Source organism: Emydura macquarii, unplaced genomic scaffold (assembly GCF_026122565.2).
Source record: "Emydura macquarii macquarii isolate MOO-44397 ecotype Brisbane River unplaced genomic scaffold, CSIRO-AGI_Emac_v2 contig_1253, whole genome shotgun sequence".
NCBI lineage: Eukaryota > Metazoa > Chordata > Testudines > Chelidae > Emydura > Emydura macquarii.
The window spans coordinates 52434521-52449013 of record NW_027131390.1 but is presented as its reverse complement, the minus strand read 5'-3'; the positions used below and the strand labels follow the sequence as shown (position 1 = coordinate 52449013).

The 14493-nt window shown below is 41.3% G+C and overlaps 1 protein-coding gene across 4 annotated transcripts in view; it reads left to right on the top strand.

Moving 5' to 3' along the window:
• Positions 1 to 2733: 2733 nt before the first annotated feature.
• Positions 2734 to 14493, top strand: part of ZDBF2 (zinc finger DBF-type containing 2) — a 46875-nt gene continuing 35115 nt past the window's right edge. Inside the window, exons 1-6 of one of the 4 annotated variants that reach the window (XM_067548770.1) lie at positions 6152 to 6386; positions 10503 to 10560; positions 10640 to 10735; positions 10917 to 11028; positions 11840 to 11913; positions 12472 to 12523. In XM_067548770.1, coding sequence (XP_067404871.1) covers positions 11862 to 11913; positions 12472 to 12523 — 104 coding nt within the window. In that variant the 5' untranslated portion in view covers positions 6152 to 6386; positions 10503 to 10560; positions 10640 to 10735; positions 10917 to 11028; positions 11840 to 11861. Of the gene's footprint in view, positions 2770 to 6151; positions 6387 to 10113; positions 10736 to 10916; positions 11029 to 11839; positions 11914 to 12471; positions 12524 to 14493 lie in introns of those variants that run through there. The other 3 variants (XM_067548772.1, XM_067548771.1, XM_067548773.1) reach the window with 3 other exon arrangements.

The following is a 14493-nucleotide window of genomic DNA, read 5'->3' as shown; positions in this document are numbered from 1 at the left end:
GCATCACATCTCAAAGAACCGCAGTTACAGTAAATAACTGTTTCTTTCCCCATCCACAATCTGTTGATCTTTTAAAAACTGATTTATGTTAAACCAGGGCAAATTTCCTATGTAGGCAAGGCCTAAGCTTTCTATTTATAACAGGAAGTGTGTGCCTCCTCAAGGCAAAGATACCGCTCAGTACAGAGAGATCTTGAGTGTATTAAAACAATCAGCCTAAAAGTGTCTCACCTTTCATTGTCACAAGAAATTAATGACTTCTAAGGAAAAAGAGAGAGGTTGGAATTGGCTTATAAGCTAAAGATTTTTACTGCTGTTGGAACATTTGGTTAAAGTTGCAGTAAAGTTGCCAGTACTGGTCAAATTTGAGGGAAATTAGGCCTGGCCTGCAGTTTTGTACTGGTTACATTGGTTAAGGGTATGGTGTGTGTTTTGTTTGTTTTACCGTGCAGTTATACTAGTACAACCCCTAGTGTTGGTGCAGCTATACCAGTATAAAGGTGCCTTAAACTGGCACTACCAGTATAAATATGGTTGTACCAATATAACTGTGTCCACACTAGAGGGCTTGTACTGTTTTAGGAACACCAATATAGTTAAAGTGCTACAATATCTGTATATCAGAATAATTTTAAAACCATGACTTACGTATTCTATTTCAGATTCAATATCTGATCATCATTCTTTGTGTGGGGACAACTTTTCAATGAGAGAAACTTGTCATTAAAAGCTTTTCTACAAGTCTTTCTTGGGCAAGATCATTATGAATTGATTTTCTTAGTAATTCAGTAACTTGTGTAAATTTCTAAATTCTAACTTTAGAGTAGTTTATAATTGACCCAGAATTGAAATAGCATACAAGCTTCATTGAGAAGGATTGGTATTTAAGGATCCATTATTTCAAATTGGTACCAATGTCACCTGCCCAGAACAGTACAGAATTAGGTCAAAGTGTGCTTACACAAGACAGTGATGGAAGAGAAAGCGAATGGTTGGATTTCTTATTTTTTGGTCAACTGTAACATGACATGTTTAATTCATTCTTTTAAACATTGTAAATACTATCACCTAACCATCTTTATTTTACTTTCTGTAATTTCTTAATTGCTTTTGAAATTCTATTTTGGCTAATAAATGGATATATTTACAATACCTCTCCAGTTTGTATCTTAGCTGTGGAACAGATGTAAAAAGAACCTGAAGGAAAGCTGCTGCTCTCCCGCTGTAGTGCTTTAGTGAAGATGCTACCTATGCTGACGAGAGGGTTTCTCCTGGTGGTGTAGGTACTCCACCTCCCCAGAGGTGGTAGCTACATCAACAGAATTATCCCGTCAATCTAGCACTGTCTACACCAGACGTTAGGTGTTTAACTGCTTCGCTCATGGGTGTGGAATTTTCACACCCGAGTGATGTAGTTATACTGACCTAATGTTGTAGTGTTGTCTAGGCCTGAAAAACTTGGTAGATAATAGGTTAATTAAATTAATTGTCCAAAATGGTTCAGAATATGTATTTCTTACATCATGCATCTTAATGAGGATAAAGTTCAAAGTCTATTTGTCAATGCTAAAATGAAGTGCAGGCAAACATACTTTCCTTAAACCCAAATTAGTTATAAATAAAAAGCAAGATTAGTGCAAAACTAAGGCTGCTTGTTTAAAATGAATGCAGTGAAGAAAGCTGGTTTAGTGGTTAGGGCACTAATCTAGCACTTGAAAGGTTGGTTCAAGTTCCTGCTCCATCGTAGACTTTCTGCATGAGCTTGCGAAAGTCAGTTGGGCCCAGATCCACAAAGGTATTAGGAGTTGTGAGGATAAATACATTAAAGATTGTGAGGTGCTTAGATATTGCACTAATGGGGACACCTAAGATAAATAGAACTGCAGAAGCTAAGATTCCTATAGCAGAGTTTGCTTAGCTATGTAAATCTGTATATTCTGATGTGGTGATGGGATGTAAACCCTGTATAAACTGCAGAAGGGCTAAGGGAGCCTGAAAGTGTCAGTAACCTCACTGATTGCACCTGGGGAGTGTGTGATGGGGGGGGGGGAGAGAGGTGGACTAAAAGAGGAGAGAAGTTCATTTGGGAGAGGAGAATATGTAGTGTGGTTCCTCCCTTCCTCTGAAGAGTGGCTTGATAGAAAGCTGGAAGGGCAGAGGAGCATAGAAATGTAGGACTGGAAGGGACATCAAGTCAAGCCTCCTATGCTAAAGCAGGACCAAGGAAACCTAGACCGTCCCTGGCAGGGGTTTGTCCAACCTCTTCTTACAAAGCTCCATACCCAAAAACCCATGTTGAACTTGGACGTTATGCAGAAACATTATTTATTGGTGAGAAAGGGCCAGGTTTTTAAAGGTATTTAAGAACCTAAGGATGCACACAGGCATCCAGTGGGATTTTCATTGGCCTCTGATTCCCGTTGAAGTTGATGGGTGTTAGCTGCCCAAGTGCTTTAGAGATCCTAGCTGCCTATTCACGTCCCTGGGTGCCAAAAAGCCTTTGTAGACGTGGCCCTTGGTGCAGTGCTGGGCCAAGCTCGCAGCGAACTCCCGGCCAGTCACCAAGACACTCCGCTATTTGCTGGCCCCAGGCGAACTGGCCCACAGCGAGGTCTCCAGCACCGCGCGCGCCGCCACTAGGCCTCTCCCGCCCAGCCTGACCCGGAAGAGGAAGCGGAGGGAGGCGCGCGCTGCGCTCTGAGCCCGGCGTGGCGGCGATGTGGCACGGAAGAGAAAAGGGCGAAGGGAAACGAGTAAGCGACGGCTGAGGTGAGTGAACCTGGGTGGTGGGCGGGGGGAGGCCAGCTGGCGGCAGCCGGTCCGGCGGCCTCTCTGTGCGCGGGAACACCATGCTCCTGCCGGGCGGAGTGTGAGGGGTTGGGCGGCAGCCGCCGGCGGGGTCCGGAGGAGAAGCTCCTGCTGCAGCCGCGCGCACGCAGGGGGGCGGGGTCTCATCGCTGTTTACAAAACCTGCGAGCCCCCCCCCGTCTCCCCCGCGTGCTGCGCATGTGCGGGCCGAAGGCGCGAGCGCTGCCCGGACTGGCGTGCCCCGGACACGGCGTCCCGTCACGGCCCCGCCCGCGGGCCCTGTGGTTCCTGCGTAGGCTGGGGGGGGGGCAGTGACCGACCGGGACGTTCCCTCCCCTCCCCTCGCCGAGTATGGCCAGGGAATGGAGGGGACGTCGTTTGTGTGGTGGGCGGGGCGAAGGGGAGCGGCGGCGGCGGCCGGACACGGCTTGGCCCTTTTCCACCTGGTGCTGCTGGCGTAGGAGCCGGGACTGTCCCTCTCCGGTCACTTGATGGGTCGGTGTCGGGCTCTTTCCCTCCCTGCCTCCCCCCGCGGTTACGTTGACGTGTGGCCTTGTATAAACCCCAGCCCAGCATCCCCTTGGGGCCCCCCCCCCCGGGTGGCGGGCCACCTTCCGAGACTGAAGTCGGGCGCGGAGCAGAGGGGAATTGAAAGGGGCGGGAAGGGAAAGGGGCATCACCAGAGCTTTCATCCCAACAAGGGGCTGGTCCGGTGAACGTGCGCGTCGGCCTCCCACACCCTGGGTGACTCCTTATTTTCTCCAGAAATACCCCTGATAAGGTACCCAGGAGTCTCACGGGAGTGTGGAGGAGAATTGTGGGGTCTGAAGTTGGGAGCGAGCGTGGCCAGATAGGCTGGAACTGGAGGCCATTACCCTGTGACAAATGCTGTGTTCTCTGGATTGCCCCTGCCTGCCCTCAGACGTCATTGCACTTGCACTCCTGTCCTGAGCTGTGGGGCACTGGCAAGTCCAGATGCCTGGTCCTATTTCAGCTCTGCAGCGCACACTGATTGGCGTGCGGCCTTGGATGAGCTGTTTAACCATCTGTGTGTGTTTCTGGACCCGAAACGTTATTTTCTTACCTCACAGACCTGTTGTGAGGCTTAATGTTGGTTAAGCACAGCAAGATACTCAAAAGGAGGCTGCTGTACAAACGCAAAATGTGTGTTGAATTTCTGGGTCCATAGTAAATTTCATTCTCTAATTTGACTACTCCTCAGCACCCAGTTCAGACTACCACTCCCAAAACCTTTGATTTTTCTGTTCAACGAGGCTTTTGTTCCTTTCCAACTAAGGCATAGACTATCCCTTTTTACGGATTTCTCTTTTGTGTGGTTCCCTGGTGCCTCATTTAAAATTAACCCTCTCCTTTCTGCATCACCATCTCTACATGTGTTAGATATTTAGCTGCTCCTGAAATACATAACCAGAGATATTTCAGGGAACGTCACCTTGTATTTAGTTTCTACATAATCAGAAATATTTCAGGGAACGTCACCTTGTATTTAGTTTCTAAGAGTTTTCTACTGCAACTTGCTGGTATTGAAGTACCACAGACACAGACCCTTGTCCAGGTTTCTTTGAAAGACAATTTGTACTATGGGAGCCAGCACTCTCATATACTATGGCCAGATTATATTGCAGTTCTTACAATTGGCGCACAATAATATAATTATTTATTACTCTAATACCTAAAATCATAGTAGATGCTTTACTGAACAAATAAAAGACAGGTCCCTGCTTCCAAGAGTTTGCATTCTGTATGTTAGACTTGAAGCAATAAGTCAGAGCAGTGAACAAAAGGAAGTAAGGAATGTAAAGTGAGATGAGTTATATTAATAAGATCTCTGGTCGTTCACATTAGGTTGGTGTGCATTTTGGTGATTCTCTTAATACTTGTTTTTAATTTGCTGGTAGGTAACATGGTGGAAGTACGTTTAGGGATTTTATCAAGGATAGGGTGAGTTTGGTGAGTTGGGAGTGGGAGATGGCCTAGAAGTGGGAGAGGAGGATTGGAAGCAAAGGGGGTAAGAGGCCAGTGTAACTGGTGGAACAGAGGGATGAGATGTGAAAGTAAGAGGAGACCTGATCAGAGGGGTAGGCTGGGATTGAATGAGATAGGGCCGTAAATTAAGAGTGAAACAGTAAAATGGGTAGCTAGTACAGGGATCCAAAATATGATGCACGAGACACGGTCTGAGCAAGAGGAGAGAAAGATAGACTTTAGTAGCAGTAGATTTCTGCCAGAATTGTCAGTTAAGCCCAACTGGATCTTCTCTCTTGGAAACCACCTCACTGTGTAAAGAATTATTGCTTAGATAGTCCCTGTGCCAAAGTTTACGGTCTTTATTCTGTTTTCTGCAGCATCTTACACAATGGGGTCTGGTCCATGATTGGGGCTCCTAGGAGCTGCAGTAATACAAATAATAATAGTAGTGATAGTAATACTATTGGAGGACGATGGGTCCCTTTTAAGAGAGCTTTTTCCTCTATTTCTCCTTGATTTCCTATACAATGCTGGCTTCCTCAACTGGAGGATCAAGAAAGATAGTTCTGAAGTATCTTAACTGAAATATCAGCTTTCAGTTTTCATAGAATCATAGAAATGGAAGGGACCTTGAGAGGTCTTCTAGTCGAGCCTCCTGCTCTGAGTCAGGATGAAGTAAACCTAGACTGTCCTTGATAGAGTTGTTAAACCTGTTCTTGAAAACCTTCCTTGGAAACTTATCCCAGAGTTTAACTCTTCTTGTATTTGGGAAAATTTTCCTAATGTCTAATCTAATTCTCCCATGCTGATTACTTCCTGTCAGAAGTAGGTAGAGGTAGAATACTTGCCAGAGGTAGACCTGGAGAACAATTGATCACTGTCTTTTTCATAACCACCCTTAACGTAAAATTTAAGACTGTTATCAGGTCTCCCCTTAGTCATCTCTTCTCAAGACTAAAGATGCCCAGTTTTTTAACTTTTCATCATAGCTCAAGTTTTCTAAACCTGTTATAATTTTTGTTACTCTGCTCTGGAGGCTCTCCAGTTTGTCCACGTTCCTTAAAATGTGGTGCACAAAACTGGACACAGTACTCCAGCTGAGGCCTCACTGGTGCCGCGTTGATCGGGACAATTGCTGGCTGTGTCTTACGTAGGACACCCCTGTTAATACACCCCATAATATTAGCCTTTTTGCAACTGCATCACATTGCTGGCTCATATTCATGTTTAATTTGTGATCCACTATAACCGCCAGATCCTTTTCAACAGTACTACAGCCTACCTAGATATTCTCCATAGAGTAATTTTGTATTTGATTTTTCCTTTGCGCATTGCACTAGTATTTATTGAATTTCACCTTGTTGATTTCAGACCAATTCTTTAATTTATCAAGGTCATTTTGAATTCTAATCCTGTCCTGCAAAGTGCTAGCAACCCCTCTCAGCTTAATGTCATCTGCAGATTTTATAAGTATACTCTCAATTCCATTATCCAAGTAATTAATTAAAATATTAAATTGTACCAGATCCTGGACAGAACCCTGCAGTACCTCACCAGATTCATCTCCCCAGTTTGACAGCAAACCATTGGTAACTGCTCTTTTTGCACCAGTTTTGCACCTTATACTAATTTCTTCTAGGTCACCTTTTCCTAGTTTTGCTTATGAGATTGTCAGAAGCCTTACTAAAAATCAAGATGTATCACATCTACAGCTTCCCCCTGTTCAATAGGCCGAAAAAAGGAAATTAGGTTGGTTTGGCATGGTTTGTTTCTGACTTAGCCATATTGGCTATTACATATAACCCTATTATCCTCTAGGCACTTACAAATTGATTATTTAATAATTTGTTTCGGTGTCTTTCCAGTATCAAAGTTAGGTTGATTGGTCTATAATTCCTCAGGTCCTTTTAAGATAAGGTACTATGTTTGCCCTTCTCAAGACCTCACCTGTCCTCCATGAAAGGTAATTATTAACGGTTCCAAGATTGCTTCAGCTAGTTCCTTCAGTACCCTAGGATGAATTTTGTCAGGCCCTGCTGACTTGAATGCATCTAATTTATCTATGTAAATAGTCTTCAGCCTTAATTTTTCTTGTTTTGACTTGTGTTCCTTCCCCCTTGTCAATATTAATTGTGTTAAAAATCTGGTCACAACTTACGTTTTTAGTGAAGACTGAAGGAAAATAGACATTTTAACACCTTAGCCTTGTTGGTGTTGTCTGTTATTAACTCTCTTTCCCTCTGAGTGGAGGACCTACACTTCCTTCACATTTCTTTTGATCCTGAAGTATTTATACAACCTGTTCTTATTGCCTTTTATGTCCCTTTTTTCTGTATGTAACTCTTTTTGTGCCTTAGCTTTTCTGATTTTGTCCCTCCATGTGTGTGCTATTCTTTTGTTCTTAGCTGTAGCAGTTTGTCCATGTTTCCACTTTCTGTAAGATCCCTTTTTGATTTTCAAGTCATTAAAGAGCTCCTGTTAGAGCCATATTGGCCTCTTTTTATTCTTCACATCTTTCCTTTGCATTGAGGTAGTTTGCTTTTGGGCCTTTAATATTGTTTCTTTGAGAAACTGCCAGATCTCCTGAACTCCTTTTTCCCTTAGATTTTCTTCCTTTGGGACCTTACCTACCAGTTCTCAGAGTTTGTTAAAAAGTCTGCTTTTTTGAAGTCCATTGTCCTTATTCTGCTGCTCTTACTCCTTCCTTTTTCTTAGAATGATGAACTCTCTTTTCATGATCACTTTCACCCAAATTGTTTTTAGCCTTTAGATTTGCAACTGATTTCTACCAGCTAATTATAATCATGTCTAAAATCGCCCCCCCCTCCCCCCGGCGTCACTTCCTGTACCTTCTGAAACAAAAAGTTGTCCCCAGCAATGCTAAGAACTCATTGGACATTTTGTGTTTTGCTGTATTACTTTTGCAATACAGTCTGGGTAGTTGAAGGTCCCCTATTGTTACCAGATCTTGTGTTTTGGGTATTTGTTACGTGTTTTAGAAGTGTCTTATCCATCTTCTTCTGATTTGGTGGTCTATAGTAGACCCGTCTACCATGACATCACCTTTGTTTTATCCCCCTTTTATATTCACCCAGAGACTTTTAACTGGTCTGCCTCTCACCTCCTTTTGGACTTCAGAACAAGTGTATATATTCTTGTATATACACCCCCTCCTCATTCATTTTGATCATTATCTCCCCTTTGCCCCTTTCTGTTTGTAATTTACCTGTTGCAGTGGAAGGCAGATGGGGTCTCCAGAGTTTCTTTGATGCCTATGACGTTTTCATGTGCTATCAACATGAAAGTGCTGATTTTTAAAAATATTTTTCTTGCCTTGTGGTTACCTTTCTTTTGGTCTCCTTTCAGTTCTCATTAGCGCCACTAGTTCAGGACTCCTTACAGTTCTTCATGCTCAGTGACTGCTGTATGCCATGTGATTCAATAAAACTATACAAGAAATATCTATCTTTAACTGCAAGAGACAGCTACAGTAGCCCTATGGGTTATAAATCTGCCAAATCAACCATTCTCAGTTGAGGCCAGTCATTATTATGTTTGCAACACAATGCAGACTTTTTACAATGGTGAAATATTTTTAAAGACAGATTATACACTAGTCATCTATTTTTAAGAAATAATTGATATTATTGTACTACAGTTATATTGAGCTATTTCAAGTTTAGAGATTCTTTAACTGAACAAGAGTTGTTCATACAAAGCAGAACCCGTTATAAAAATATAGATCAAATGAAGAAATATCTTTTGACTTAGCTAAATTAGAAATTAAATGAGACTGCATTACCAAACACACATGAGGATTTGTGCTCCTTTCCCACTCTCTAGATTTTGGTAGGGGCCACACAAGGTATCTAAGTATGAGCATTCCCTTGCTCTACTAAACTGAGACCTGAGCATGCTTTCAGCCTTTAGGCAATAGCTGGCTGTAGCCAATTTGGGTTTGTGTTTTCATTTGTCTACCAATATACTTAAACATTCTTCTTGTCCTAGAGATATATTTGTCTCTTATGCTTCAGTGATGTACAGCATAATCTTGGCAAACACTCTGCTCTGAAACTGTGATATTTCTCTGACACCTGTAAGGTGCTTGAGGCCTTACAAATTTGAGGCCTTACAAATTTACACCCTATCCTTAGTGAGTGAGAACATCTGGTCCATGACACTGCCTTGCAGTGTGAAAAGTGAGCAATGTGAGCCATGCTGGACTTAACTCAATATACCAATCCTGCAAACACTTACGTATGTTAACTTCAAGTGTGCTACTTAAAGTTAAACATTAGAGCTGATCTGGAATTTTTCAATGAAATATTTTTTTATCAGAAAATGCCAATTTATCGAATCTTTGCAGAATTATATCTGTTTAGACGAAAATTTCATTGGGAAGGTTTCTCAGGTCCAGGATGGAATTTATGGTCAGAGAGGGGGAGAGAGAAAGAGAGAACCATCCCAGAGTAGCCAAAAGCCCAGTGGTTAGGGCACTCACCTGGCATGTGGAAGACCCTGGTTTAAGTGTCTGCTCTGCTTGATTCAGAGTGGGAACTTGAATCTGAGTCTTCTACATCCAGGTGTGTACTCTAACCACTGGGCTAATGGCTTTCTGCAGTGTGTCTTTCTTCGTAAAATTTTTTGAAGGGTCTAGTTTTTGTTCTGATATAGAATTAAAACAGATGTCGAAACCTTGACATTTTTTGCCAGCTGAAATTCTTATTTTCAGGCCAACCGTATTACGCATGTGTTTAATTCTTTGCAAGATTAGGGCCTACATGTGCAACATGCATAATTGTATGTAGGAATGAATGGTCCTGGGTACAAAACCATCACCGCATTCATTTCTGATAGTCACATTATTTGTTTGCTAAGGAATGTCCAAAGTCAGTATCAGGGTTTGATCCTATACCTACTGAAGTCTATAGCAATGCTCCCATTGGCATTATTAGTGCAAGATCATGCTCATTAACGAGACTAACTGAAGTCAGAATTCAGGTACTTTTCTATTCCTATGCAGTACCTACCCACTCTGTACTGGCTTTAGGCAGGGCTATAATCAGCTCACTTTTGAATGCAATTAAAAAAATAACCCCAATAACAAATGCACAGAAACAGTTGCATGGATGACATCCAAACAGAGGGAAGATTCTAAATATATTCAGAACAGTGAGTGGAAAAATGCAAAACAATAACAAAAATAAACCACATAGACTGGATAGCTCTACACAAAATGTGGAAAGGCGCAGGTTTTTTATTGGAGTGTAAATGAATCTCCAAGTCTGAGAACAGAGACTTTGGGGGAGAGAGGGGCAGAAAAAACATGCAAATTTAAGGTGATCCTAAGAAACCCTTTTCATGAGAGCAAAAAATTAAAAAAAAAAAAAAAAAAAAGGTTTGAAACCTAGAGTTTGTCATGTTGCAATCAAATATATTACTGTGATCTAATGGGCTGAGCACAGATCTGGGAATTCGCAAGTTCTGAGCTTTGAGCTTGGCTCTGATGATTTTTCTGTGGCCTTGGGCAAATAATTCTCTCTACCACTGTTTCCCCATTTGTAACATGCTGCTAAATACTTACCTCACTGGGTTGTTATAATGGTTAATTTAATAACACTTGGAAAATGCTTTGAACATGTAAAGTGCAGTGACTGTGCCAGTTAATATTTTATTAATCTAGCTGGTTTACACAATATGAGCAGAAGAAAAAGTGATTCTTCAAAGCATGTTGGTGGCTTTATTCATGACAATCATCTCAAGGTATAATTTACCGTATATTTAGAAACTGAATTTCACTTACTTTAGACATTTAAATGCATAAGCATTAACATCCTAATAGTATATGTTGAATAGGGACTGTGAGAAGAGGAGTGAGCTCACCATACAGGAAAGTGCTGGGAATTCTAGGGACTACATAAAAGGCTGCCAAAGTTTGGTAAGGAATCTCTGTCAATTAATGTCTTAAACATGTTAATTGGCTGCTTTAAAAAGAATTTTGTCCATCTTGTGAACCAGTGTGCTGGCAGAACAGTTCTATGTAGACTGAAACTTTTTCTTCTTTAGAATATACACATCAGTAACTAGCTAAAAAGACACTTTGGTACCATTATTACCAGGTTGCCAGTGGAGATGAGTGTCCTGTGCTGAAAATGACCTCCTGTCTGAGATCTAGTGTTCAACAGCCTTGAAATCAGCTTTCAGTGGCGGCCAAAGGTTGACAACACCAAGGTTAGTACCTGAAGGTTAATTTTAAATTTAGATTCCAGCGTTGAAAGGCTAATTTGGGAAACTGCAGCTCTTTTGTATTCCTGTACACCAAAACATGAAGTTGGATGTTTTTGCAGTGCCAGGTTTCTGTCCAGTTCAGTAGGTGCCAATATCAGCTTGTGGACTGGGCATCAGGAGATAATGCTGAGCAATAAAGATGGCTTTTCTCAGCCTGCATGGTTGTTATATTTGTTCCATTTCATGCATGGCTTTTACTATATAGATTTTTGGTTTGTGTTTTTAAGTGCAGCTGAAGCAATTAAACCATTAAATGATTTTGGCAGGAACATTGCATAGGTCTACTAATGCAGTTTAAGACCTGAATACCTAAGGATAATGTTTATCTATTAGGGGAGAAGGAGACATTTTCTGAGCTAATGTACAAATACCAAAGTGCATCTGCACAGTTTGTGACCAAAGCTCTAGATTTTTGGGGGTGATTTTTTGCTTCCCTAATAGATAAGTTTCTTTTGAATAAACTGGCCTGCTGCATGCAAAGCCTGTAACTGCATCTTTCTACGTTTGGATTGCTTCAGAAGTCTTCGTACAATGAGGGGGTCCTTGATAGTGGATAGAATGTGGCATTATAGAATAACATGAAAATAATCTAATGAAACGCATTTGTTTTAATCATGAAGATTCAGTTGCGATTAAAGTGTAATCCTTATCTGAAATTGTATTGTGTTCAGTGATGTCACTTTCATGGGACTCAGACATGCTGACATTAAGGAAGGAGTAAAAGCCAAGAAATGCTTTTTGTGTTTGTTTTCAGTGGTTTCATATTTGGCTTACAGATGTTTGACAGGAGCAAGCCAGCTGATGAAGCCTCTGCTTCTTCAGCACAAGGTAAGCAACTTAATTATTAAAACAAAAATATCGAGATGCAAAACACAAAAATAGCATCTATTTTAACTGTAAAAATATATCTGTTAATTATTGTTTCAGTTGGGTTAATAGTTTGTCACTTCCTGTCCTAAATTCATAGAATCCTAGAAGTTAAGGATAGAAGAGAGACTTTTTAAATAATTTACTCAACCTTCTTGTAGGTGTAATGATTTGTTGTATAGTGATTTGTTAAACAGCTGCTGCATTTTACCCCAGAGTTGACTGTATTATGATGGCAGGTGAAGAGATTTCAGCATACATGATCTAATCTTGATCCCAGTTAAATCTATAGAAAAATTCCCAATGACTTCAACTGTAAAAAGATAGTGCTTATAGTTTATGAAGCACTTTGGGGGTAAATGATTGTATATAAATGTAAGTTTTCCTAAATTTAATCAATTCTACTTTTGTCCTATAAAACACATTATTTTTGACACTGAACAGCTAGATGTAGCGATAACAATAACCAGTTTTGATTTCTTTTGCCTGGTTTTCTAGCTTTACTTTTTTTTTAAATAGGCATAGAAAGACGAGGTATCGAAGGCTCCCTACGACAGGAGAGCAGTAGCAGGTGAGTTAGATGATACAACTAGCATCAAACTTTATTGCTTACACTAAATAAACTAGGGAGATTGTAGTTTTTGACATTAAATTTGACCCCATACAACTTATAATAATGATGCAATATTTTCAACTGTAGGGTTAATGTTCTCTTTAACCTGTGTATAGGTATCATTAAATACGTATGTTGCAGTTGTGCCCAAAGACCCCCCCAGAGACCATCATGTCAGCAATGAGATTGAAGGCCAATTGCTGTCATTTTTGGCTTCAGAAATCCAGAGAATCTAAAAAAAACACAGCAGTCATCTAGACCAAAGTTGTGTTTTGAATATTAGCAGAAGGTTTAAATGTGACTTCAGTTTCTGTTACGCTGTCTTTTTTATTTAAAAAAAAAAAAAAAAATCATGTAGACTGGCCATGGTTTCTGATGGCATTTATCTGTGGCTACGTTAAAAAGATTCTTGATTTTTTTAAAAATACTTAATAAGGATTTTATATAGAAATGTTGATAGTGCTGAGGTGGAGTTGTTTCATTTCTGAAATTAAAAAATCTACCTCTTTTGCTGCTACTTTTGTTTTCCTGGCTCTTTTTTTCCTGATCCCCTTTTGTCATCTTTTTCTGCTTTTGTTTCCTCTTCTCCTCTCTCTCTTCTCTTTCAGTTTAATTCTCAAGTCCAGCTGCATCTTTTCTGTCTTCATTGTCAGCCCATACTTCCCATCTGTCTCCTCTGTTCATAACTGTTGTCATTGCTGACTTTGAGTTCTCTGTTGTATCTCTCAGGTCTGTAGATCTGTCTTCACCTTCTCTGCAGGGCTGCCTGTGTATATCACTGCCTCAGCTTCAGTGCTTAGGTATCCTTAGGTAGCTTAGGTAGCTTCAGTATCCAGGTCTTCATTTTCTTTTGTTTGAATTATTCTCATTTCCTTCTCTGTCGCCTTCCCAAGTCCCAGCTTCCTTTTTCCAGCAAATGCATATTTAAAAAAAAACAAAACAATGACATACTCCCTTCCCTAACCACTTTAGCATCCCTTGACAAGAGTAGGATAACTCAGGGAGAGCAAGGGTTTAAAAAGCCGTCCCCTAAGCATCCAAAGGAGCTAGTGAATGTGAGCAGCAAACGGGAGTTTTGCAAGGGAGCATGAGAGCCAGATGCATCTAACAGACACAAACTACAATTAGTCTAATAACCACTACCCAAAAAAAAACCAACCCTGCCCACCCACCCAACCAAAAAAGCAACCTTGCAAGAATAAAAACAATGCCGGTAGAAGTCCATGGTTGAAGGCCATCCAGTTTATTGCACTGAATGCAGCATGTACCATTAACTGCCTTGTGAGCAGGTGGTGTATTTGTGCAAATGGTGCAAGCAGCTTATGGCCCTCAGAGAAACAGTTCAGCCTCTTGTGGCTTACAGTGGCTGACCTGGGGAAGCTAAGGGAGACGTAGAGGTACATAGAGGAGACTTTCAGAGACGCAATAGAGCTATCCCACCCCTAGTCTGACAGCTTCTGTGTTGTTATGAGAATGAAAGTCTTGGAGAAGGAGAACATCAGGCTGGGGAAGAGGCAAACAAACCAATAGTTGGGACTCTTCTACCAGATGATGTCATGGTATTCTCTTACATTGAAGACACCCCTCCTGGGAAGGGAACCCCAGTTATTAGGAAGAGCAAGATAATACTAATGCGGGATTTGATTATCAGAAATATACATAGTTGGGTTTGCGATGACCGGGAGAACCATATGGTAAATTGTCTGTCAGATGCAAAGGTTGCCGATCTCATGAGATATCTAGACATGTTTATGCGCAGTGCTGGAAAGCAGCCAGTATCATGGTACATGTAGGTACCAGTGACACAGGGAAAGATTGGAGAGCGCCCCTGGAGACCAGTGACACAGGGAAAGATTGGAGAGCGCACCTGGAGACCAGATTTAAGCTGCTAGGTAAGAGTAAAGTCCATGACCTCCTTGGTAGCATGC